We start from the raw sequence: 24610 nt of genomic DNA, 5'->3' as shown, positions 1-24610 counted from the left end.
TGTGCACAGCTGTGGGCTTGCCGACCTGGGGAGGGTTTTGAGGAGTAAGTGAGAGGCTTGCTGAGCTGAGGCCTCTCACAGATCATCAACGGCATCCCCTGGGCTGGGGGGCCGGAAGCCAGCAGTACCTGGACCTGCCGAAGGCCACACGTCAGCTTAGTTTGTGGTGGAGTTGGGCCAGCCTTGCCCTCCTGCCTTCAGTGCAGAGGTGGGAGGTCAAAGGTGAGAGTGGCCAGGACACAAGCCAAGGGAGCGATTAGGGGAGGACCCGGTGGCAGTTCTCTTAGTAACATAGCCCCCGGCCCTTCCCCCTTTCAGATAGGACAGGGAGGCGGGGTTAAAGCTCAGGGCAGCGTGGTTAGAAAGTGTCGTGTGTCTGGGAAAGGCGACTGTGCAAATGCACACTTACGGAGATGCCCTGACCAGCAGCGTGTCCTGCACCCTAACTATGAGGTCATTTCTAATGGCCACAGCCTGTGTCCTGGGTGGGTCTGGGGCTCCTGTGGATCCAGCCCCGCCCCCCCCACTTCAGACCCCGCCCGAGCACCAGCTGGCTCCCTGACAGCCCTGTGCCAGGTCCACGTGTTCGCTCAGCCGCACTGATGGAGCGTCTGAGGGCTGGGGGGCTCTGTGGTGAACAGGATGGGCAGCTGGGAGCGGGCTACATCTGGCGTGGGGGTTGCCCGAGGCTTTGACCTTGGCCCGCTCCGGAACATGTGCACGCACGGATGTCATCTGCCAGACAGACAGACCCAGGTTCCAGGCCCGTCTCTGCCACTGCCCAGCTGAGTGGCCTCGGCACCACACTGAATGCCTCTGAGACTCAGTTTCCCTTTCTGTAATGCTCTTCATCTCACACTGTGGATTTGGGGATTCTATGAGATAAGTGGATCTTATGAATATGGGGCTCCATATGGTCCAGGCTTCGCAATGAGTCACATTCCAGCATCCAGGAGCAAAAAAGTAAAACAACCTAAGCGTGATGTCTGTGTGTCTCTGAAAGAGCATGTCGTTAGGGGCCGCAGCTGCACCCCTGACTTGTAAACCTCCCCAGACGCATCTCTGCGCGCCAGGCTGTCCCGCTGTTTCTTTTTCCGTGGTCTGTCTCTTCCCTGGTGCTTCATAGTTGGCTAGACCCACACCTCTGGTTAGCCCTTGACTTCTGGTCCCCGTCCCAGGCCTGCTGTTCTCTGGGCAGGAGAGACATCTCCGTTAAAGGTGCAGCACCTGAGGGAGGGAGTCAGGCCCTCCCTGGGGTCAGATGGAGAAGGGGGGCTCGAAGCCGCAGAGTCAGACTGTTCCTGCCTGCTGCAGATGGTGGAACTGAGCTGGGAGTTCTTCCTGTCCTTTCCAGGGTGGGTGGGGGAAAGTCTCCAGCTCCTGGGGAAGTCTGGTGTGGGCCCCGGGGCTCATCTGATGGGAAGAGACCAGCTGTATGGAGGGTTCCTTGTGAACCTGGCACCTACACCCAGCTGCAGTATCTGGGAAGTCCAGACAGCCCACAGGGGTCCGTGAGCCATCTCCAGGGGCTGCCGGTGGGGGCCCTGTTGTCCAAGTGGAGAACATCTCAGGGGCTCCGTCTCGCTTGTTCTCAGCTACGTGTGGAGCCGGTAGAGCTGGTTTTAGCTTTCACCCAAGACATGGAAGGTCTGGTGGGGTCTCTGGCCCCTCAGGCTCCCACCTTCCCTGCCCCTACCCTATTTTCTGCTGGGCCCATTTGGCCAAGGCTTACCCACCCTATGCCTCTTTCCCTCAGAGTTCTGATTAGTATAAGGGCCACCGTCATTATTTTAAAAGCAGCTTTATTGAGATATAATTAACACAGACTAAATTGTGCATCTTTAAAGCACACAATTTGGTGAGTTTGACATAGGGATATGCCCACGGAACCATCATCACGGTTCAAATAACGATCATATCCATCCCCCGCAAAGTTCCTCATGCCCCGCTGCAGTCCAGCCCTCCCCCAACCCCCGCCTGCCAGCGACCCCTGACCTGCTGTCTGTTGCTGTGGGTTAGCTGGCAGTTTCTGCACTTTTATGTAAATGGAGCCATAAACTTTGTGCTCTTCCTTGTCTGGTTTCTCTTACTCTGCATAATTAGTCTGAGGTGCCTCTGTTTGGGTGCTGTATGTTACTAGCTCGTTCCTTTTTATTGCTGAGGACGCTTCCCTTGCATGGATAAACCAGTCCGTGTATCCACTCACCGGCTAATAGATGTTCGGGTCGGTTCCAGTTTGGGGCTCTTGGGGATAAGGCTGCTATGACCACCCGTTTGTGTACAGCTTTCTCTGTGGGCACGAACTGGGCTTTCTCCTGGGTAAATCCCTGGTGTGAGACGGCTGGGTCACACGGTCAGTATATGTTAAACTTTAAAAAACAACTGCTGAACTGTTTTCCAACGTGGTTGGGCCTCTGTGCATCTCATTCGCTGAGAGCTGCAGCCGCCCCACACCCTCACCAGGGCTGGACATGCCGCTGTCATTTATCAGCAACGATGCTGAAAGTAACAAGGGACCCGGTAAGGGTGGGTCAGACTGTGAGGCACTCATTGCTTTGTCTAACTCGCCTGGTGGTAAGGGAAGTACGGTGTATGCTTCACCAAACCATGGCCTGTGAGCTAAGAATGCAGTTTTACATTTCTAAAAGGTTGTAAAAACTACAAAAAACAAAAATATATATATATGATAGAAACCACACGTGGCCCACAAAACCTGAAATATTTACTAGCAGGTTCTTTACAAAAAGTTTGCTGAGTTTTGGATTACTGGGTCACCAGGTCCTTCCCCTCTTTCTGCTCTCTCTCTCTCTCTAGCATCCCGTCTCCTTGTGGTCCCAGGGTAGGACATGGGACACCGTCCGTGCTTGGGAAGTATTAACCGTGTCCACGCAGTGTTTGAAGAGATGTTGATTTGGCCTTTGGGAAGCCATTTTTTTCTTGTTTTTAAAATGTCAGCACCCGGCCCTGGGCATCTCTGTAGGAATCTGGCCCTGTCCCGCCTACCTGTACTGAGGGCCTACTGTGTGCACGCCACTTAGTCTTTACCTGGGAGGCAGGTGTCACGATCCGTACTTGTGAGATGAGGCCACTCGGGCAAGAGGAGGTCAAGTGCATGTCTGAGGCCATGTGGTGTTTGAGCCCCTGTCTGTGGCACTCTCTCCAGGTGCCTTTGAGAGGGGACCTAGGTTTTGAGCTGGACTTCCCTGTGGCCTTCTGGTGCCGTCCTCTTGGGGAATCAAGCCCCAGAGTGGGAGGGGAGCCCTGCCTGGGGATCCCCAGTGGTTGGTGGCATAGCCCAGCAGGCCTCAAACCCAGGTCTGGGCCCACCCCCGTCTCCCCTCCACTGGGCCAGGGGGGATGCCAGGGGCTCCCCAAGGCTGCCTGGACCTGCTGGTCTCTGAAGCTGTCATTATGGCTGAGCCCTTGTCAGCACTGAGGGTGGCGGGGGTCCCCGAGGCCTCCTGGGGAGGCTTCTGCTCCCCGTGGTCAGCAGGGGTTCATGGCTGCCCAGAATCTGAGGAAGGGAAGTGGAGAGGAGGAAAAAGGAACACAGGGTAAGACCTTTGGTCCCGTGACCCCATCTTCTGCACCCACGGTCTAGCCTCGGTTTGAGGAACAGGGGCAGTGGGGTGGGGGTTGCCTCAGAGGGGTAGAGTAGCCTGGTGGGTAAGAACACAGGCTTTGGGCTTGGCCAGACCTGGGTTCGAGTCATGACTCTGTGCGTAGTGGCAGCTGTGTGATGTGGGCCAGTGGCTTTGTCATCTGAGTCTCAGTTTCCTGGTCTATACAATGGCATGCTGGCTTCCACCTTCCTGGCTACCACGGGACCAGGAGGTGGCAGGGCGCACAGTAGGCCCTCAGCAGTGAGAACTACTTCAGTCTGTTACCGTACTTAGTGCAAAGCCCAAATAAAAACCCAGGGGCTTGGGGACCTGCTCTTTTATTCACTGTCTCCCTAGCATCTGGCACAGTGCCTGGCATATAGTAGGTGCTCAATTAAATGCTTGTCGAACTCGGAAGGGAGGGACCAAGGAAAGAAAGGCCTCCTCATTCTTCCAATTTTTTATTCCCCCATGGAGATCCTTAAAATCCTTGGGGTGCTGCCAAGGTGACAGTTCAGCCAAGGATCACAAGCTCACCACTCAGAGGTGAGTCCCTGAGAGGACATCACACACCCGCGCCCCGTTCTTACTGCTGCTCCCCAACTCCTCCTTCCTCTTTTGCTAATTGGTCCAAAAATGTGGAAAGGCAGCTGCTGTGGTGGAAAGAAATGTGTTGACCAACCCCTGGCAAGGTGGCCAGACAGACATCCCCCGGGACCCCCCTGTCCTTCCCTGGATGCTTGAGGAGAAGGTGGCAGCATCCAGGGCCCACTGTCCCCAGAGCCAGTGGCCCGCCCTGTGGGAAGAATAAGGCGGAGCCCTCAGCCCAGCCTGTTTCCATGTGCGAGGCAGCCGGGCCCCCAGTGTTAGTAGGTCCCCAGCTCCCTGCAGAGGGGCTGTCATTGTGGACTGGCCTCGCCACGCCAGGTGCGCCACACAGCCAGCTGTCCCCCAGCGTTGGGAATGCCACTTCCCACCTGAGCTCGCAGTACAGCCTGAGTTCCTGGTTGTTTCTAGATTGTTTTTTTCTCCCGATTATTTTTCTTCTCCCCTCTGAAGGTTAATTAAGGGCATCTCAGGCCACTAAAATAACCATTTGAATAAGAATGTGATAAAGGCACACAAGGAAGTAGTCTTGGGCTTGGTTTATAAATAATCTGGAATGGACTTGTAAGATCCAGTCATTTCTGGGGGAGTCATTTTTTGTTTTTGGTGCTTTTTCCCATATCAGAATTCTTTCCCCCGTTGCCCTGGAAACAAGCCTAGGGAGAGGATTGTTGGGAGTGTGGGGATGAGGTTCAAGCCTCAGCGGTTCCTTCATTTTACTCGGTGGGCATGGTGATGCCTGCTGAACGCTGCATGCTGGGAATCATGGCTGAGCAGGGCACGTTCCCGCCACCCATGGGCCCAGAGTCCAGTGGGGGGCCCAACGGGCAAATCAGGGCTCAGTGCAGTGTGCCAATGATGCGGTGGGGGTGACGTGGAAGGGGAGGGGCCCAGAGGCAACCCTCCATGGGCATGAAGAATCAGGGCAGGCTTCTTGGAGGAGGGTGCACCTGAGCTGAGCTGTGAAGGACAATAGACAGCAACCAGGTGAGGAAAGGTGCAGTGGTGTCCTAGCCAGAGGGGAGAGCACATGCGAAGGGCTGAACACGAGGCACAGTGGTGAGGCCCAGAATGGCAGCTTGTCCAGTTTGGCTGGGTGGAGAGAAGCTGGGGGAATAGGTGTGACGTGAGGCCAGAGACCCGGCAAGGCCCAGTTCGTGACTCCTGTGGGAAATCAGAGGGTGCCTGCCACAGGTTTCCCATGGGCGCTGAGCCAGGCACCCACCGGGGCCTGTTCCTGCAGCGAGGTGGAAAGGTGGCCAAGGTTCTCTTCGGGCTGTCCCAGTTCTGACCGTCTAGGGTCCTGAGGTTTGAATGACGAGATGGTAGGAGTTAGAACAGAATAATCATCATCCCTCGTGGCTGCCGTTTGTTGAGTGTTGACCACGTGCTGGGCGAGAATGGTCTTCGTTGCTTCTTTACCACAGCCTTGTGACGTGGGGGGCTTCCCGATCTCTTTGTGATGAAACCATGACTCAGGGTCTAAGGGACGCTGGCCTTGGAGGGAGACCCTGAGCCACCAGCCGGCCCTCCGAAAGCACTGGTCCATCCAAGGGGGAGAGAAAACGGCATAAGCTGTGTCCACGAGTCGGCCCTTCCCGATGCGCTCCCAGGAATTGGTCTTCAGGCCCCTGGCAAGAAAGGACACGAGTTGGTTCACACCCAGACAAGTCCTTCTGCAGGTGTTTTCTTACCCCAGGAGGTCTGGGGACAACCCAGAGAAGCATGCAGAATAGTCACCAGCCTCATGCAGGGGTGTGGGGCAGAACTGGCCATTCTAAGGGGTCTTTGAGGTGTGGGTAGAGTCTGGCTTGTGCCCTGGAAGGGGGAGGGCTTGGGAACCACTTAGGCCTGGGTTCGAGTTCCAGAGCCCCACTTGCCAGCTCAGGGAGCTTGAGCAAGTCTCTTCAGCTCTTTAAACATCTCTTCGCCTCCGTGGGTCATGGGGATAACAGATAATAGGACTCACCCCACAGGGTTGTTGAGAGGGTTAAATGAGGTGAGACGTGTGGGTAGCCAGTTCCTGGCACATAGTAAGTCCTCAGTTAATGGTCGTTATTATTTTTACCGCACCTTCCTCATAACGTAATGTTAGTCTATTTCTAGACCCAGGATGCACAGTCCTGGATGTCAAATATTAGGGGCAGCGGGATGTGCAGAGGGCCGTGTGAGTGACATTTAGAAAGGTCGCTGAAGGCTCTTTGGGGGAGGGGGCGGTTCGGTACAGATGGGAGATGGGGAAAGGCAGCCCGAGGCAGGGATGCAGCCTGTGCGGAAGCAGAGGCAAGACCGAACACGGCCCCGCCCCCTGGCCTTTGCACAGCTGTTCCTGGTGAGCCCTCCTGGAGCGCTCCTAACCATCCTTCCAAACCCCACCCAAGTACCCCTCTTCCAATCACAGGTCCTCAATAAACGATCATTGTCCCTCTGCTCTTCTCTTCTCAGCATCCCTCTTTCTCAGGGGTTTCCCTCCCCTTGCGTTCCCATGGCTTGTTACCAACTCATTCATCCCCGCCCTAGGCCCGTCTGTGACAATTGTTCGTTCTTTTCCGGCGTTTTCTTCCATTTGACCAGAAATCCTCTAGAGCACGCTTGTTTTTATCAGACACTTTGGAGAAAAGGGGAGCCCCAGGTTTGAAGTGGCCCGTTGGGATGCCCTTCCTACTTAGTGGCTGAGGGTCAGAGAGCGACTCCGAGCTCCTCAGGGACGATGGACGCCCTCCGGGCCAGACAGAGCTCACACAAAGAAACGCACAGGGGACGTTTGTTGAATGAATGAGTGACCACTGTTCTGATTTTTGTAACCGCACACGTCTGTCTGGAAGCGGGGCTCCCTGGGCCCTCCCTCACACTGTGGGCCGAATTCCCGTTGGTTCCCTGGATCTCAGCAGCTCCTCCAGCCTTTTTTGGATTAATTATATAAGGAGACGGCTTTCTTTCCTTTTTGATGCCCAGCAACCTCCCGAGAGTTTCCTGGAGAGAACAGAAGAGTTTGCAGAAAAAGTCCTCTGGAGGAGAGAGTGCCTGCACTGCCCCAGTTTTCGGAGAGGGACGCTTTTTATAGTCGCAGTCTCGGAGCACTTTGTACCTAACGGGAGGCTGGAGGGGACAAGCAAGCAATCTGGCCTCCCGGCTCCCTCCTGCACCCCTCTCCCCGCTGGTGGGAGGAGGCGGAGCTGTGTGATGCTGCCGGCCACTCGGGCTCCTCTGCTTTTGCAGACACTTGTCTTCCATCCAGCTGATTGGGCAAGGGCCAGAGCACCCTCTGCCCCGTCAAAGGTGTGAGGCTTCGGGGAGCAAATCGCACCACTTAATAGCTTCGTGCGTTGGATTGGTCATTGAGGTGCCTCAGTTTTCCCATTTGTAGAATGGGGGTAACAATCACAGTGTCAGCTTCATTTCATCGTTGAGAGGAGCAGATGATGTAATGTGGCTGCAGTAACAGTGCCTAGCAGACAGTACGTGCTCCCGACGGCGTCAAGGACAGCGATGAGTTGGATGATTTCCTCTCTGAAAATCAGAGAGGTTAAGTAATTCGCCCAGGGTCACACAGCTATTAAGAGCTAGAAGCAGGTCTCCAACCCCTGAACCATGATACTGTATTGACTTAGCAAATGCAGGGCTGGGACTAAGATGAGGTGACTGAGGCATTCACCTAGGACACAGACTTTAACGGGGCGCCCAACAGCTGTCAATAATCTAGGTAAAGAATATTGGAGTGCACTATTAAACAAATGAAAATGAATGCCAAAATCCATGATGAGTGAACTATCAACATTATAAATAAAGACAGGATTGGTATGACTTTTCCCCTTTTGCTTCTGATGTAATTATAGCTCAGTGCTGTGCTGAGCTAGCCTCTTTCCGCTGGACAATTAGATTCTGACTAATTTTTCAGAAAAGCAAACACACACACACACACACACACACAGGAGTATGATCAATATCCTTGCAAAATGTCTGTATAGGTTATTCTCATTTCCAAAGGCAGATTTCAGGATGTGGGACTGGGTCTAAACGCAGGTATATCCTTCCACCCCCAGCATTTTATTACGAAAATTTTCAAAATACAGAAAGATTGTGCAGGGAACACACATATACCCACCAGCCAGATTCTATAATTACTAACCTTTGCTATCGTGTATTTACAAAAATCTAGCCATCCATCCATTCCTTAGTATGGTGCCTTTTTCCTTTCCGCACTTCAGAGTAAGTTGGAGACACCAACACGCTTCAGCCTGTGTGTCATTAACTGGCAGGCCATTATTTTTAAGACTTTGGGTGTTAAATTCCCTTCAGGAAATGTGTACTGACTTCCACGTCCATCTGCTGTGGGCATCCGTGTCTCTTTCACTGCAGCCTGGCCGACACTGGATATTATCATTTTACAGGTATTTTACTCACTGCTTTGATCGAACGTTTTTCCTTCCGAAGGTTCCCACTGGATTTCCCACGTTTGTGTCCAGGTTATCTGTTCAAAAGCTGCGATCCTGTCCAGCTCTTTAGTTATTTCTGGTGTGGGCCAGACTCAGTCAGCTGGCTCTCATCTGGAGGTTCCTGTCCCAGGGGGCGAGGGGGCAGGGGCCGGCCGCAGGAGGCTGCCTGTGTACACGAGTGTGAGGAAAGTGACAAGCCTTGGGGTCCAGGAGGCCTGGGCGCCTGGAGGCTGTGTAGGTGGTGGGCGGGGCCCCGTGCACGTTTCCTTATCTGTGTGGTGGGCGATGCTTCCTCTTGTGCAGGGCCTGCCTTTTCTCCATGGTCCGCCCCAGCCCTTGGTGTCCAGGTGGGCTGGGCACTGCCTGCCTCTGGGCACTCGTGTCTCCTGTGATTTCTGTGGCTTAGGAATCGGGGAGCGCTTGGCTGGGTGGCTCTGACTCGGGGTGTCTCAGGAGGCTGCCATCCAGCTGTTTGCCAGGGCCGCCACCGTCAGAGGGTTGACCTGGGATGCGGGGTCACTTCCACTGCGGTTCCCTCACGTGGCTGGCTTGGAAGTGCTGTCTGTTAGCGGGGCTTCCGACTCCCTCCATGGGGTCTGTCCGCAGGGCTGTTTAGCGTCCTCACCACATGGTGCCTGGCTGCCCCCAGTGTGATCTCAGAGTGCAAGGTGGAGGCTGTGGCACCTTTCATGGCCTAGCCATAGACGTCACACGTGGTCTCCTTTTGGGCACACGGGCTAACCCTGTGGTAGCAGGGGACCACGTGGGGGTGTGAATAACAGGGCAAGGATAACTGGGGGTGTCAAGGAGGCTGCCTACCACCTTGTGTGACCTTGGCAGAGGACTTTGACTTTCTGGGCCTCAGTCTCTTCCTCTGTAAAATGGGTTCACGCGAGGGTTCATGAGTTAATTCCTGGGAGCACTGGGGATGGCATCGGGGACTCACGCTCCAGTAAATGTTGGCCACCAGTGGAGTGCCCTGCTGGCCTGTGAGCCTCAACGGCAGGGACCGTTCTCTGTCTCCGCACCAGTGCCTGGCCCTGAGTAGGCGCGCTCTGACTGAGTGAGTGAGGGCGGGAAAGAAAGAGTGGCCGAATGAACGGCCATAAGGACGAGGAGTCTAGAAGAAGAAAGGGACACGTGTCATCTGATGCCTTTGCAAAAACTCTCTCCAGTGAAGCCCTCTGACCAGTGTCTGGGGAACAAATGTTTGCTCAAGGCCGATATGACGCAGGTGCGGGAGAGCGCTCCGATGCAGTGGGACTGATCCGGACTCCAGCGTTGGACTCGGTGTTCGGACAATAAATATTTACCGAGCTCCAGCCCTGGTCCAGGTGCCCTCTTGGACCTAGAAAACAGTGGGGCGGGAACTGCCTCTGTCTGTGCCCTGGTGGCACCCTTGCTGTGTGACCTTGGCCAAGTGAATCCACATCTCTGAGCCTGCATCTCCTCATCTGCAACATGGAGGCATCAGGAGAAAGCAGCAAATGTGCCCCACCCCTGGGCCCCCGCTGCCGCTGACCCTGCCTTACAGCCCTCACTGGTCTCAGGTCTCAGGTGCTGCTGTCTTGTGCCTCCACCCCAACTATTCCATTCCAACTACTCCAGCTCCGTAAGGGTTAAAACCCAGGAGCTCATGTGACCCAGTGTAAACCATGAATCATTCCCATTGCTCCCTGTGCTAAGAGCCTGCCCGCCCAGGATGGGGCAGATGCTGTGCCCCAGGGTTGCCATGGCAACCCTGCCTGTACTGAAATACAGCCCAGCCCAGTTCCTTCCTTGGGGGACCTCCAGGGCTGTTTCACCTGGCTCAGTGTTGCCTTCCAGGGAGGCAGGGAGAGAAGGCTGGGAAAAGGAAAGAGAGAGAGAGAGAGAGAGAGAGAGAGAGAGAGAGAGGGAGAGAGGGAGAGAGGGAGAGAGGTGGAAACTGAGACACAGGGAGAGGGAGGAGAGAACCTGTTAGAGAAACAGGCCACCAGAGGGAGACAGCCAGCCAGCCAGCCAGCCAGAGGTCCCAGGAAGCTGGCCTGTCACACTAGAGGCAGCTTCTCAACTGTTCCAGCCCCTCCGGGGGGCTGCCAAATCCCGGACACACACGCACACATGCGCCCGCGTGCCCCACGTGCGGCTGCATCTCCCTGCGCCTGCACTGAGGGCACAGGGCGGGCAGGCAGCCTGGCACGTGAAGTCACCGTCAATCCCGTGGGACGGTGAGCGAGTTGAGACTTGGGGGAAAAAATGGGGGCGGACGTCAGCTCCCTGGGCGTCTGCCTCCGTGAGGCCCCTCCTGCATTCCTGGGCAGCAAAGCCCCTCGCTAAGACAGGGACTGATGTCATCCTGGGCTGCTCAGCCAGGGGACCCGGGGGCCCTGGTGGCTGCCTCCGGAAATGAGCTAGCTGCCTGCCGGCCGACAGGTTTGGGATTTCTGGCCAGAGAACAGAAAACCTACATGGGTCAGGTGAGCGGGGCCCAGCTGTCGGCAGCTGGGCAGGGGGCAGCAGTGGGTAGTAGCCTGCCCACCGGGTCCTTCCAGTGTGCTCCTGGGAGGGGCCGCCTACCTGGGGAAAAGTGAGGACGAGGGTGCCCAGGGCCACCGTCTTTTCCTCCCCCCACCTCGAGGGACTGTCACGCCCTGGAGCCAGTGCCGCTGGTTCCTTCAAGCTCCTGGTCACAGCCAATTCAGTGAGGTGATCACCAGGGACTGGATATTGGACCTCCCGGAGTGTTGACTTTCCAGCGCGGGCGGGTGGACTCCCAGCCTGACCCTGAACTCTCTTCTTCTAAACAAGCCCCGTGGATGCAGCCAGCTGCCTTCTAGCTCGGCGATGTGGATTCACTCTCGGTTTTGCTGAAGAGGGCTGCTGGCTTTTCTCTCTGAGCAAGCCCCAAACTTCCAGGAACGGCAAGTAGGAAGAGGGGGGCTCTGGCATTGGGATCGCTTCTTCCTCTCACCTGCTGGCCCCATGGATTACCTGGGGGATAAACTCACCGTGGCCCAAACCCACGTGACCCAGTGGATGGGCACCGTGAGGAGGTCCTTCCAGGATGCCCTCAACTTAGTGACCACCACGGTGAGCCACGAGCGGGCTGGTGGGGAGTCCACCAGCCGGACCCCCTTCAAGCGCACCTCATCCTTCCGACACCTCGCCTCCCGGAGTCGGGAATCTCTCCGCCGTTTCTCAGCACGCAGCCAGCAGAGGTTTTCTTCCCTGAGAAAACGGCACCCGGATTCGGAGCCACCAGATTTTGTAAGCTTATGGGTTTTATTTTAAATATTAAAACAGCAGTCAAAACTCCTCCCCTCCCACATTCGTCCGGTGTTGGGGGGGGTCCCATAGACCCAGCCGGGGAAGTTGCCTCTTCCAGAGTAATTGTCCACCAAGCCCCGCTGTTTCCTGTTCCCCACGCCTGGGAAGGAGGCATGTGGCGGCGATCCCCCAGCAGCGGAGTCACTCTCTGCCCGACACTGGTCGGGAAATTATCCGGGATCCCCTGTCTGTGGGGATGGGCCAGCGCGGGAGTCGGCGGGAGTCGGCTGGCTCTGCCAGTTGATTTACAGGAGCGCCGACAGCCCGGCCTCTGGCAGAAACGCTTGTCCTCCCCTATTTTTAGGGAGGATTAGCTGACACCTGCTTCGTTTCCTCTCACCCCCGCAGCATGGCTGAGTGTCCATGTCATGTGCATGTGGAGTTGTGGCTTTTGTTGTCTTTTCATCAAGCAAAGTCTCAGTGTTGCCTTTGATTACCTAAGGAGGCCCCCAGGATGGGGGGTGGGGGGCTTGCCCACCAGCGGTGAACCTAGGGCTTGGTGAGGGTGGGCCAGGACGGGGCCTCTGGCCAGGTCCTGGGGCTTTACCATCTCTCACTCTCACTCGGACAGGCTTGATGGGGCTTGGCAGACAGGCTGGAATGACAGCTAATGATTAAAAACTTGGCCTGTGTCCTGCTGGGGGATGGTGTGGATGCAATCTCAAGGACTTTGCCCGTGATTTGGAGAGGTGGCCAGGAGGGGGAAAGGCACCCACCTGGGCTAGCACAGGAAGTGAGTGGCAAAGCTAGGGCTAGAGCCCCAGGCTCTGACCCCGACCCCAGGGCTGTCTCCGGCATAAGGATTTCTCCAGGACTTCTGGAAAACTTGAGGGCAGCCCACATCAGCGACCAGGACTGACCTCGAAGAGAAGGGCTGGCATTTTCACACCTGACCGTGCTGGCCTGGTCCTCAGGAGGCTGAAGACAGGCGAAGGGTTAAGCCGGCTCCTCCCCTGGGTCCAGCCTTGCAGTGAGTCCGATGGTCCACAGGCACCCAGCACTTAGGGGCGGGGTCCTGGCTGCAGCAGGTCAGGCCGGCAGTCTGCACCGTTGAAGCTGCAAACGCTCACACCTGCCCTCAAGGTGCAGGGGCTGACCTGCCACTCCCTTGGCTGGCCTGGAGAGGTGCAGTGATTTTGGGGGGCCACACAGCCACCAGGGCAGTCAAGTGCAAACAGGTGTCTCGTGAACATGACATCTTCTCTTGTGGGTCGGTGCTGCTTCGTGGCCCTGGGCTGATCAGCAGGGCCTGAGTTTATGAGAGAGGTCCCCCCTCCAACCTCTGGAGAGGGGCTTCTTTCTGCCCCACCGTCTTTGTCCCTATGTGTGTGTCTCTCGGTCCCTCTCCGGCGATGCGGTTAAAGGTGTGGGGGTTGGCAACATGCAGCCCTCCCGCCCGGGAGCGGGGTGACCCTGGGCATTGGCCTTGTTGCCTGTGTGACATGTGGGTGCCGCCACATCAATGGGTGAAGTCAGTGCCACTCAGGCTGCCGCCGCCTCTGTTCACTGTCCTTATGGCGCCTCCAACCCAGCACGTGCCAACTAGACCTGGGCCTCAGGTCCCTGCCCCTGCAGCAGGCAGCGTCCGCCGAGTGGCGGGCACCAGCTGGCACTGGGTCGAGAGCTTGAATCAGACTCTGCCACCCACGTCCACGCTGAGGAAACCTGACCCGTTCGCGAGCCTCGGTTTTCTGCTCTGTCAGATGCGTAGAGCTCGGGGTTATGAGGTCTAGACGAACGTCCCTCAGGGCGCTGAGCCCATGGAGGGTGCTCAAATGCCTTCTCTGTTGGGTGCCGCGCTGTTCTGGCTCAGCGGGGTGAGGGCAGAGTGGGGACAGGGACACATGCCCCGTTGTGGAGGGAGGGCTCGGATACAGACCTGGCCCTGCCACCTCCCAGCCACGCGACCTTGGCTGGGCTCCTCCCGCCCCTGTGCCTCGGTGTGCTCATCTGCGAAATGGGGTTGCTGTCATCTCACGGGCGTCACCTCGCCATCATTGTCACTTTCGGGCAGCGAGGCGCCTGTAACTGTGTGATGCCCTGCGGTATGTGTGCCTTCAAAGTCGGCGATTGTCACAACAAAACCTCTTCTCCCAAACCACTTTTTCAGAGATTCCCAGTGAACTAGAAAATGCACACAAATCCCTTCTACCTGGGGGTTTCACTTTGGTGTTTGTTTTATGGGAGGACATTTTTAAAGCCGCACTTAGTTAAGAGTGTAGGGACAGCGGCAATACTCAGCTGCTGGTGAGAGGGGCAGGGCCTCTGTCTTTAAGGCTTGGACTTGAACGTGATTTACCTAAATAATCCGTCCTGTTCCAAATCCTGCCCGAGGCTCCTGTTTACCCGGAGCTACGTAGACGAATCCATGGCAGGCTTCAAGTAACCCTCAAAGGCATGGCCTGAAATGTTTTCTAAAGCCAGCCTTGAAACAATTTGCTAATGGCCTGCCTCTGCCTGCGAGAAAGAAAAGGGGGAATGAAGGAAACCAAACTCATTGTTTCTGAGCCACAAAGGCAGGAAGAGGCACGTTGTATGAGGCCCAGCAGACTAGGCGGACTCCACATAGGAGCCAGACAGAATGTTACAGAACATTCCAGAACCCAGGAGCAACGGCAGTGCCATGGGAGGCTGAGGCTGGAATAATAGTGGGAAGCGGGGGTTTCCCAGGCCAAGGGTCGTCCTGCAAAGGTGGCTTTGGAATAAACAGGGAGGGCTTGGGCTCGAGTCTCAGCTGCACTGTGTGCTGGCCGAGGGACCCTGGGCAAGTTAAATCACGCATTTCCGCCCGGTGTCCTCATCTGTAAAATGGGCCTTCATCTGGGACTTGCCTGGTGGGTGGTCCAGTGGGTTGGAACAAGAAAGAACCAGCACAGCCCTGGCACCTGTTAAACACCTAAGGTACAGGAAGTGCTTAACGAGTGTGCATTTCACTTCCCTTTCAGGGTTGGGGGGATGGGTGCAGGCTCTGGATGAGTCCCACCTGCCTAGGTGGCCAGACCGGTCCGTGCACCGGCAGAAAGGATTAAGAACCTGGCTGAGCCCTCATGGGGTTTGCTGGGTGCCAGGCCCCACACTGAGCACGAGGCGTGTGTTACTTGTATGTCTTTGCTCATTCACTCACCTTTCCGTTCCACCAGGATGGGCGGGGCACCGACCTGGGGCTGGGGAAAGGGCTGTGAACAGAACAGATACAATCCCTGCCTTTGCCGAGCTGCTTTTTAGGGGGCAGATCACAAAAACACGTCAGCATGTAAGTGTGTAATATAAATACAAATGTAAAAGTAACAGTAGCAAGGGCTTGACTGAAACATCCAACTGTTTCCATATGTCAGTTTCTCAGCCTCACCGCTATTGATATCTTGAGTCAGGGAATTCTGTGAGGGTAGGGGAGCTGTCTCCTGTATTGCAGGCTCATCCCTGGCCTCTCCCCACCAGATGCCAGTAGCACCCCCAAGTGACCACCAGAAATGTCTCCAGAGGGTCTCCTGGGGGCAAAATCACCTCCTGCCCCCTCCACCAGTTGAGAACCACTGCTATATATTCTTTGGTTGGGAGGGTTTATAGCGATGACTGTAGCCCGGGTATTCTTCCTGCTGGCCTGAGCTGGGGGAAGAAGGAAGGGGTCCTACACATTGAGTACTTTCTACTTGCCAGGCACTGGCCTTATCAGATCTGTATACTGCCCCCGAGGGAATCCAAAGCACAGAGAGGCGAAGTCACAAGCCAGGGGTCACACAGCTGGGATCGGTGAGGCTGGGACTCTACTACGGTGTGTGTCGGCCCCAGTGGACCCACAACCCCCCCTGCACTGGAGATGCACTGTTTAAGCATCAGCGCCCATGCTGAGCGCTCAGCCCTCCAGCGGAAGGCTGAGTGGGAGTGTTTGGTTCTGCGTCAATTACAGAGTGAAATAGATGCCTAAAATATTCAGCAGGGCTCAGTGTCTCCCCCACCCCCAGGCACATAAGCCCCCTCTTTATTTTAGCAAGTGGGAGAGGATTTCAAAGTAAAGAGATGTTTGTGGCTCTCGTCTTCAGAAGCCCCATTTTCCATCACTACCTCCTCTGCCCTAAGTTCTGGAATCTGCCGTAATACATTGCCACACGCTGGGAGGTGGAAACAACAGAAATTTATCTCTCCAGGTCATGGAGGCCAGAAGTCCAAAATCAAGGTGTTGTCAGCCCATGCCACCTTCCTAGGGCTCTCGGGGAAGATCCTTCCTGCCCCTTCCACCTTCTAATGGCTTCATGCATTCCTTGGCCTGTGGCCCCATCCATCCAGTCTCTGCCTCCATCTTCACCAGTCCTCTCCTCTGTCTTTAGAAGGATACTCATCAGTGGATTGGGCCCAACAGAGAGCCCAGCATGAATTCATCTTGAGATCTTCAAGTTAACTACGTCCGAGTAGACTTTCCCCCAAGTACGGTCACATTCACAGGTGCCGGGGGTTAGGGTGCGGGTAGACCTTTTCGGAGGACACCGTTCAGCCTATCCCGCCCTCCTCACTGCCCCCACTCTGCCCCACCCCCAGTCCATTCTCCACCCAGCAATGCGAGGGGCCAGGTCATCATCCCCCTGACTCACCCCAGACTTAGAAAGCCCCAGCTCCTTACCGTGGCCTGCAGGGCTGTGGGGTTGACCCTGTCCCCCTGTGACCTCAGCTCTTACGGCTGCCCCTCCATGCTCGCTCCCCTCCTCCACTCTGACCTCCTGCTCTTTGTCAGTCAGCACACATCAGACCAGGGGCCTCTGCCCTCGGTTCCCGCTGCCGGGAAGGCTCTCCCCTCTCTCCCCTGCGCAGGGAGGAGGACGCGAATCCCCACCATGGTCTGTCTCCCCACCCTCCCCCTGTTCCCGTGCCCCGGGCACCGAGCTCAGTCTCCACTAGTCTATTCCCTGTCCCCAGGAGAGGGCCGGGCCTGCGAGGCCCAGCCAGGGCTTTGGTTGGCCTGGCTCACTGGGGCACCGCCAGGGCCTGGAACGGTGTTCCGCCTGCCTAGGAGCTCACGTAGTGTGCACCATCCTGAAGTTCACTCTCCTTTATGCTTGCGTCTGCCTGGTGGCACCATCACCATATCACAGATGGGTAAACTGAGGCCCGGAGAAGCTCAGTGGCGTGGCCCTGCTACACACCGTCTAAGAGTTGATGCCAAGATTCCAGGCCAGGGTGGTCTGGGGTTTTTCACTCGTAGAGAGCCAGATGGAAAAACCTGAGCCAGAACGATAATAGAAACCGTTTATACGCTCACTAAGACTTTTGTTACCAAGGGCCTCTGTTGTGCGAGGTGGAGGGTGAGGCAGGCAAGGGCTCTGCTCTCATGGGACCCACAGGATAGGGAAACACAGTGAACAATTACACCATGGAACGAATGGACAGGAAATTCTCAGATAATTGTCACGGCTTTGAAGAAAACTGTCACAGGGCATGGGGTCTGCACTTCAGGGAGAGTCATTAGGGATGTCGTCTCAGGAGAGACCTGTATGAAGTGAGGGGATGAACCCCAAGAAGGTTTGGAGGAAGAACAACATCCTGGAAGAGGAAGAAGCAAGTGCAAAGGCCCTGTGGCAGCCGCTGGCTTGTTTGAGGAACAGCAGGGGGGGAAGGCAGGCTGCAGCTAAGTGAGTAAGGGGGAGGGCGAAGAAGATGAGCTTGGGCAGGTGGGCGGGGGCATGGCTGCACAGGGCTTGGGGGCCCTGGAAAGGATGGTAGATTTTAGTACTGTAAGGTTTTGAGCCAGGGGGTGACCTCAAGAGTGGTGTTAACAACTGCATCCGCCACTTACTGAGCATCTTCTGTGCGCTGGGCACAGGTGGTCACACGTCTCCTGGAGACCTGGGCCTTGGGGAGTGGGGGTCAGCTGCCATGTCCTCCTCCCCCCATCTCTTGCCACCCGTGCCCAATGTTGCCGCCCACTGCATGTCCAGAGCCCTGCCACTTGCTCTGGCCTCGGGCTGCCTTTTCGAGCTTGAAACTGGGGTACTGGACTTGACTGCAGCCCCAAAGGCCAGTGTGGAGTGACGGCACCACTGCCGTGGCGCGGACAGGGAGGCAGCGCGAGCTGCGTTCTTTTGGGCTGGCCTCGCCCCATTTCAGGTCTCCTTTTCACCGGCCAGGCAGCGGAATGATGTCACCCGGAGAACAATGGCCCCTTTATGAATCCACTTGGGGCCTATGGCGGTGCACGGTGCCTCTGGGAGAGGTCCTGAGTGAAGAGCAGGCAGGGCAGGACGAAGGGTGTGGCTGCTGCACCAGGCTCTGCCTGGGTAAAATAACATCCATCGCCTCTCCCCTCCCTCCGACTAAAAACATGGGGCGTGCCCGTTTCATACTTGGAAAGTATAGAAAAGCTGAACAAAAACAAAATCCACCCACCATTCTGACACCCGCGAAAACCATTCTCGGCATTCACATGCATTTCCTTCCTGTCTTTTTTCCTCCCTTTTTTGAAGAAAATGGCCAACCTTCTGTCTTTTGCCATCCTTTAAAAAATAATGTAAGTTTTAGAGGTCTTGAGTAAAGACCATGCGTGTTGCCCCTGCCACATGCTGCTGCCTGCGGTCTCCAGTGTTTACTAACCCCTTCGGCTGCGTATCTGGGCCGCCCCATTTGGGGCTTTCAGGGACGCCTGCAGGGGCGGGCCTGGGTGTGCCCGTCTTTGTCTGCTTTTCTGAGAGGTCCTCTGAGGCCCCAAGGTCCCCCTGCTACTCTCGCTTTCTGTCCCTTGCAGGGCTTTCGGGTCTCAGATGTTTTGTTCAGACAAATGCCTCTTGCTTCCTCACCAGGAAGTCAGAAACTTCAGGAAGGAACCCTGGACTGATCAGTATTGTGGGGAATGTGGTATTTTTGGATTTCATGAAGAATGGGCTCTTTCGCAGGGAGTCGTCAAGATAGTTCCTTATTGGAAGAAATGATATTCTGGGTCAATTATGGTGGTCTGCGGGTAAATGTTCCACAGCCAGGTTTTGAGGGGGGGGAAAGCCCTGATTTGTGACCTTTGTCTATTTCCCTGGTATAGATATTCCCCCAGGGCCAAGTTTAAGTCACCGATTAGCACGCAGAGCTGGGGAAGGATGCGTAGGGTGTCATTATTACACAGTATTTGCCCTACGCGGGTTCAATATGTGTAGATGACCTCGAGGCCGCGGACAATAGCAGAATGTGGTAACTGGGAAGTGATACCATGTGCATAGTTTTACCTTGGCTTTTATACAGTTTATTTCATTGCAAGTTTATGTCATTTGCATTGTAGTAACGGCTTATGTCAGGTGGCTCACACCAGGCTCCTGCATGCCCCCTGTGGCCCCTGCGGGCCAGTCCCGGCCAGCCCCGGTGCCCCACAGTTGGTTAAGGAAGCAAGTGGTGTATCCAACAGCTGTGAGCGTGAGCCCTGGGGCCGCCTCTCACTGCTGTATCCCTTTGAAGGGGCTGCTTGGTCTCTTTATGCCCCGTTTCTTCCTCTGTAAAGCGGGGCTGGAGCTATTACGTTGCGAGGCTGTGGCGGAGGGAATGTGGAGGTAATGCTCATGGAACCCTGGACCCGGTGCCGGCCGGGGGTATGGGAGTCTCGGTAAGTGCTTTCTGTCCTCCCCACCGTCACCGTTGTTTGTTCAATGCTTCCTAGGCGGCAAGACACAGTCAGACACTGGTCGGCAGCCTCCAGGTTGGCCCCCAAGGGTGCTCCCCTTGTGATATCCACACCGTTACCAAGTCCCCTCCTGACGAGGCTGGTCTGTGCGACCAACGGAATACAGCGGAAGCAATGGTGTCGCTTCTGAGACTAGGTTACAGAAAACACTGTGACTTCCCCCCGGCCACCCTCTCCCTGTTTTGGAGCATTTACTGTGGGGGAGGCCAGCGGCCATGTGCTGAGGGCACATGGGCAGTGTGGAGAGAGGCCCACGTGGCGAGCCACCGAGGTCTCCACTCAGCTGCCAGCCTGGACGTGGCACCTGCTGGCCTGAACCACTCAGCTAAGGCCCTCCTGGATCCCTGACTTCCAGAAACAATGCGAGGTGATGCTTGTTGTTTCGAGCCGCTGGGTTTGGGGGGCTATTTGTCATGCAGCAATAGATAACTGATACACGTTCTTCCTCATTCATGCCTCCCACAACAGTCTGAGGGTGGCCGGGAAGCATCACTTAATCCCTCCCGTCACAGATGACTACATTGGGATGGGAAGAGCCTGCGTGGCCTGCCCACGGTCTGCGATGTGGTAGCCCTTGGTGTTCCCCATGGGTCCTTTTCTCATCTCGGGCTCTTGCACGTAAAGGAGGCTGCTTGGCCAGCCAGGGTTCAGAGTCCCGGGGGCTTCCGAACCACTCACCCTTTCAGGAGTTGGCACAAATCTCCTGGCATGGAAGGGAATCCATTTCTTGGATCCTAAGTGCTCATCACCCCATCTCTCTCATCAAACATTCATGGCGAGGGCCGGGCCGTACACGGCAGTGAGCCTCGTGTGTGGGTCTGGCAGCGTGGCGTGCAGGTGTGGCTTTTCCCCGCCTCGATTTCTAGGCCAGGAGAGCTCTCTGGGGGGTCCTGCTCCGTGCAAAGGGGGATTCCTAAACATGAGTTACAACCAAGAGTTAAAAATGGCAATGTCTGTCAACAGTTTTTACAAACAGATTTGGTATCCTTGGCTGTCCTTTCTTGATGGAGGACGCATGAAGGGATGCGGGTAGAATTCGGTCAGTCTTGTTAAGAGCTTGGCTTTCTCTTTAAGGCAGATCTGGGTTTGAATCCCAGTAGCTTTGCTACTAAGTAGCTATGGGACCTCGGACAAGTGACTTGACTTCTTTGCGCCTCAGTTTCCCTGTGAAGTGCTTCAGCACAGTGCCTGGAGCCTAGAAAGCACAGAATAAAGGTTAGCGCTATTACTCCCTAGCATCTTGATTTTAGTCAGATTAGGGAATGTTGTTGCAGTAGCGAAATGCCCACTCTCAGCCGCTGAACACACGATATTTTTTTTCTTTCCAGTCTTTATTTTTTGAAGTATTGCCACCCCCCTCGCCCCCCCGCTGGTTTTACTGAGATACGACTTACATGTTACGTTGTATTAAAGTGTACAGCATAATGCATGGACTTCGTGTAACCTGGGAGATCACTGCCGCGATGAGCCTAGTTAACATCTACCATCTCACATCCTTGCGCATTTTCTTTCTCGTGAGAACTTTTAGGGTCCTCTCTCTCAGCAACTGTCCAATACACACTACAGTGCCAACAATCGTCCTCACCGTGCTGCCGTCCCACCCCCAGGGCTTGTTGTCTTCCGACTGGAAGCCACCCGCACAGCCTCCACCTCCCAAAGCATCTCCTTCTCACTCACGGGAAGTCTGCTGCTGGCCCGGCGGCCCTCTGCAGCCTCTGCTTCTCCGGGACGTGTGTGTTGTCTAGCGAGACCACCTGGGAGAGCGTGGCTTCTCCATAACGGCGCCAGAGGGGCAAAGCTCGCAGGGTGCACCAAAGCAGAGGCTGTTGTCCCATTCCACAGGTGGGGAAATTAAGGCTTAAAGAGCAACCTGTGCCAGCCACTGAGCAAACTACATTGTCTTATCCTGTCCTTGGAGGAGCCCTCTGGGGTGTAAGTACTGTTTTCATTACCACGGTTGTACAAGGTGGTAAAAGGCGAGACGTGTTCAGTCACCTCCTTCACTACCTGGACTCCGGCCCAGGTCTGCTGATGCCTCATTTCTTGTCCCTTCCAGTCAGGGCAATAGGCTGAGGGACGTGGGGTACCTCTCCTGAGAGGTGCCCTGGTGTCAAGGAGGGCTCACACCACGGCAGAAGGGTCACGTGGGCCCATTATTCTGTGTGGTGGGGCCTGTGCGTTGCAGGGTGTTGAGCAGCACCCTCGGCCCCGGCCCCTGGCCATTGGTTCCAGACTTTCCCGAATGTCCCCTGGGCACACCGTCGCCCTTGGTTGAGAAGCACCGATGTGGATGGGAATCTGATGTGGGAGCCGGGAGGGGTGAGTTGAGGTGCTTGCCAGGCCCTGGGGAACCATGTGGCTTTAGCCGCCAGACTCAGAGCGAAGTCAAAACATCAGTCCAGGGCTTTGGAATCCCCTAGCATTTAGGTAAAGTGACCTTTGATTCCAGATGTAAATTTAGGCAAATGTTTCCACTCCGATAAAGCATTTTTTCCCCAGCAAATTATGTCTGCTGAGCTATGAGAGTGACATGCGACACTTTTCAGGTGTCTGGAACGACACTGCACACAGTCAGTGCTTTACTGCTGTTCTAGTTACAACCTGCCAGACGGGAAGGGCAGGGCACATCCCCTGGAATCCCAGGATGCCTTTCACAGACCGGTGAACTCCCATCCACCCGTTTGCTTTCTGCCAGAGCCAGAAATCATCGGGCACCCACCTTCCCGCCTCTCAGCAACTCGGCTCCTAGAAACGGCCCTTCCCCAGGCACACCTGTCGTTTCACCTCCGTAATTCCTCCCGTAGTAGATGGGAGTCTGTTCTTCTGTTCCGGGTACTTACCTGCCTTCTGCTCCGGGTTAGGGTGAGGAATGGAGGTGGTGGCCCTGTGGAGGCAGTTGCCTCTCCCACGCTCTACAGACATCTTGGCAGGAAGTGCCCAGAAGGTTCTGGAACGTCTGGTGCTGGGTTTGGAGAGTGTATGAAGGTAAACAGATGTTCATTCACCTAGTTTTTCTAGGATCCCTGGGAGCAAGTGTGGCCAGGCGTGAGGCTGCCATTGCGCCTTGATTGTTAGTACATCTGGCTCATTCCAGCCTCCCCTTTCAAATCACTGCCTGGGCAGCCAGGGCCCAGAGAGGGAAAGAGCCCTGCGCACAGTCACACAGCAAGGCCACGGCAGACCCCGGGCTGGAGCTTATGTTTCTAAATTCGAAGTAGGGGCATTCAGAAGCTCAATATCCTTCAGAGCTGAGCAGCAGACGTTTGTTGAGCTCCTACTGTTTGCGAAACTCTGCAGTTGGCTGTGTGAGGCACTAAAAACCATGAGATAAACTCCTGCCTTGGGGAAGTTTCCAGAAAAATTACCCCAGCCCCACGGCCCTGAGCCAAGCCCTTCTCTGTAGCCCTGTGTGTGGGCCTCAGTTTCCCTGTCTGCAGGTGGAGGGAGGCTCTGGTGTGACCTCTTAGGGCCTTCCCAGTGGAGTCAGCCCGCATGCAAATCCCTGCTCCTGTCTACCAGCTGGGTGACTTGCAGCAAGACTCGAAGCCTTGGCTTCCCCATCTATAAAAAGGGGATCATCGTACTTACCTCGCAGTGGCGAGACTTCTGCGTGGCGATGCACAAAAGCTCAGCAGAGCACCTGGCGTGTGGTGAGTGCTCAGCAACCACAGTCAATAATCATAATTGCTTCCCTCTACCTGGCCTCCCTCACCAACCACCTGGGGCTGCTTGCAGCCCTGGGACAACCGTCCCTCCTCCTGCTTTTGCACAAGCCGTTCCCTCTGCCTGGAATGATGGGACAGGGACACAGACTCTGTTGTAGTTTTAAGAAGGCGAAGCCTCTTCCTAAAACTGTGCTGTTTTGTGACCAGAATGACCCCCACCTGCGTGTATTTCGGTTGTCACGTGGGTCTGGCCTCCGTGACCAAGCCAGTGGCTCCAGCCTCTGGCTTCCACTGGGCTTCCCGACCTTCCTTGCAGCCGCTCTGAGCCCTCCCTCCCTCCCTCTCTCCCTCCCTCCTCCCTCCCTCCTGGGTGGCTACTTGATGTGAAAGTACGTTGGGGTCATTAACAGCCACAGCTAATCAGGAAGGAGGCAACGGTGCAGAGATCAAGAAGAGGCATTCTGATACACGATGAGGGCAGAGCGGCTGGAGGCTTTTCCATAGCCTACCTTGGATATTTCTTTTTCCTTTTCTCCTGCAGAAAGACAAGCCCCTTTGGGGGAGGGATAAAAAAAGAATGGAGCCTGTCAGAGCTCTGCCTAATGAGTTTCCTAATCTTTTCATAGAACATGGGGCCCTGTGGATTTTCAGCCCCGGGGGGCCATGGGTGTGAAATGCAACCCTTGCAGGCTTGCGTGAGCTGAACCGTGGGGGGCGAAGCGTCTGTGTTTGCTGACTGCCAAGGTGGGGGCGGGGGAGACAGCAGGAGTGGCAGAGTTGGGGGGACCTGGGTTTGAAGCTGGTGCCGCCACTTCCCGTGCCTGGGACCTCGCCAAGGGTCTTGACCACTTTGAGCTGTCGCGTCTTTCGGTACCACGGGGCTTACGCTCTGAGGTTGGAGCGCACACTGTGGTGGGCGCCTTGGATACCGGTTCGGCTTGTAGGGCCCCGGGTGTGGGTCTGCCATGAGAGCCCCACCTGAGTCCCAGGTGGACACTGCCACGTGGGTGCAGCCCTTTGAGAAACAAGTCCTGAAAGCAGTTCCCTCGGTCCACAAGCATTTATTGAGCACCATCTGTGTGCCTGGCACAGGGGATCCACAGGGAACAAGACAGAGACGGCCCATCCCTCATGGACCGTATGACCTTGCAGGGGGCTTGCTGCAGATTCGCTCTAACAAACTCATGTGCTTGAGTGAATGAGGGAGTGAACAAGGAATGGCAATGTGAATTACGAACGCTCCTGATCTCATCGAGGGGTCCCTGCACCTTCTTCCAAATTTCTTCTAGCAATTCTTGCTGGACCACAAAGCAATACTGAGCCCTATCTGCACCAATGTGGCCT

At 55.7% G+C, this 24610-nt stretch overlaps 1 protein-coding gene across 3 annotated transcripts in view; it reads left to right on the top strand.

Annotated features, from left to right (window-relative positions):
• The window catches only part of KIAA1671 (KIAA1671 ortholog), a 168334-nt gene that overhangs the window by 97580 nt on the left and 46144 nt on the right, over positions 1–24610 (top strand). Inside the window, exon 1 of one of the 3 annotated variants that reach the window (XM_024567119.4) lies at positions 10545–11893. The exons of the other annotated variants lie outside the window; for them this stretch is intronic. Within the exon in view, the coding sequence (XP_024422887.2) occupies positions 11609–11893 (285 nt within the window). The 5' untranslated portion in view covers positions 10545–11608. Of the gene's footprint in view, positions 1–10544; positions 11894–24610 lie in introns of those variants that run through there. 3 annotated transcript variants of the gene reach the window in all.

This window comes from Desmodus rotundus, chromosome 7, assembly GCF_022682495.2.
Source record: "Desmodus rotundus isolate HL8 chromosome 7, HLdesRot8A.1, whole genome shotgun sequence".
In the NCBI taxonomy this organism is placed as follows: domain Eukaryota; kingdom Metazoa; phylum Chordata; class Mammalia; order Chiroptera; family Phyllostomidae; genus Desmodus; species Desmodus rotundus.
The sequence above is the reverse complement of the archived record's forward strand: the minus strand, read 5'-3'. Positions and strand labels throughout refer to the sequence as shown.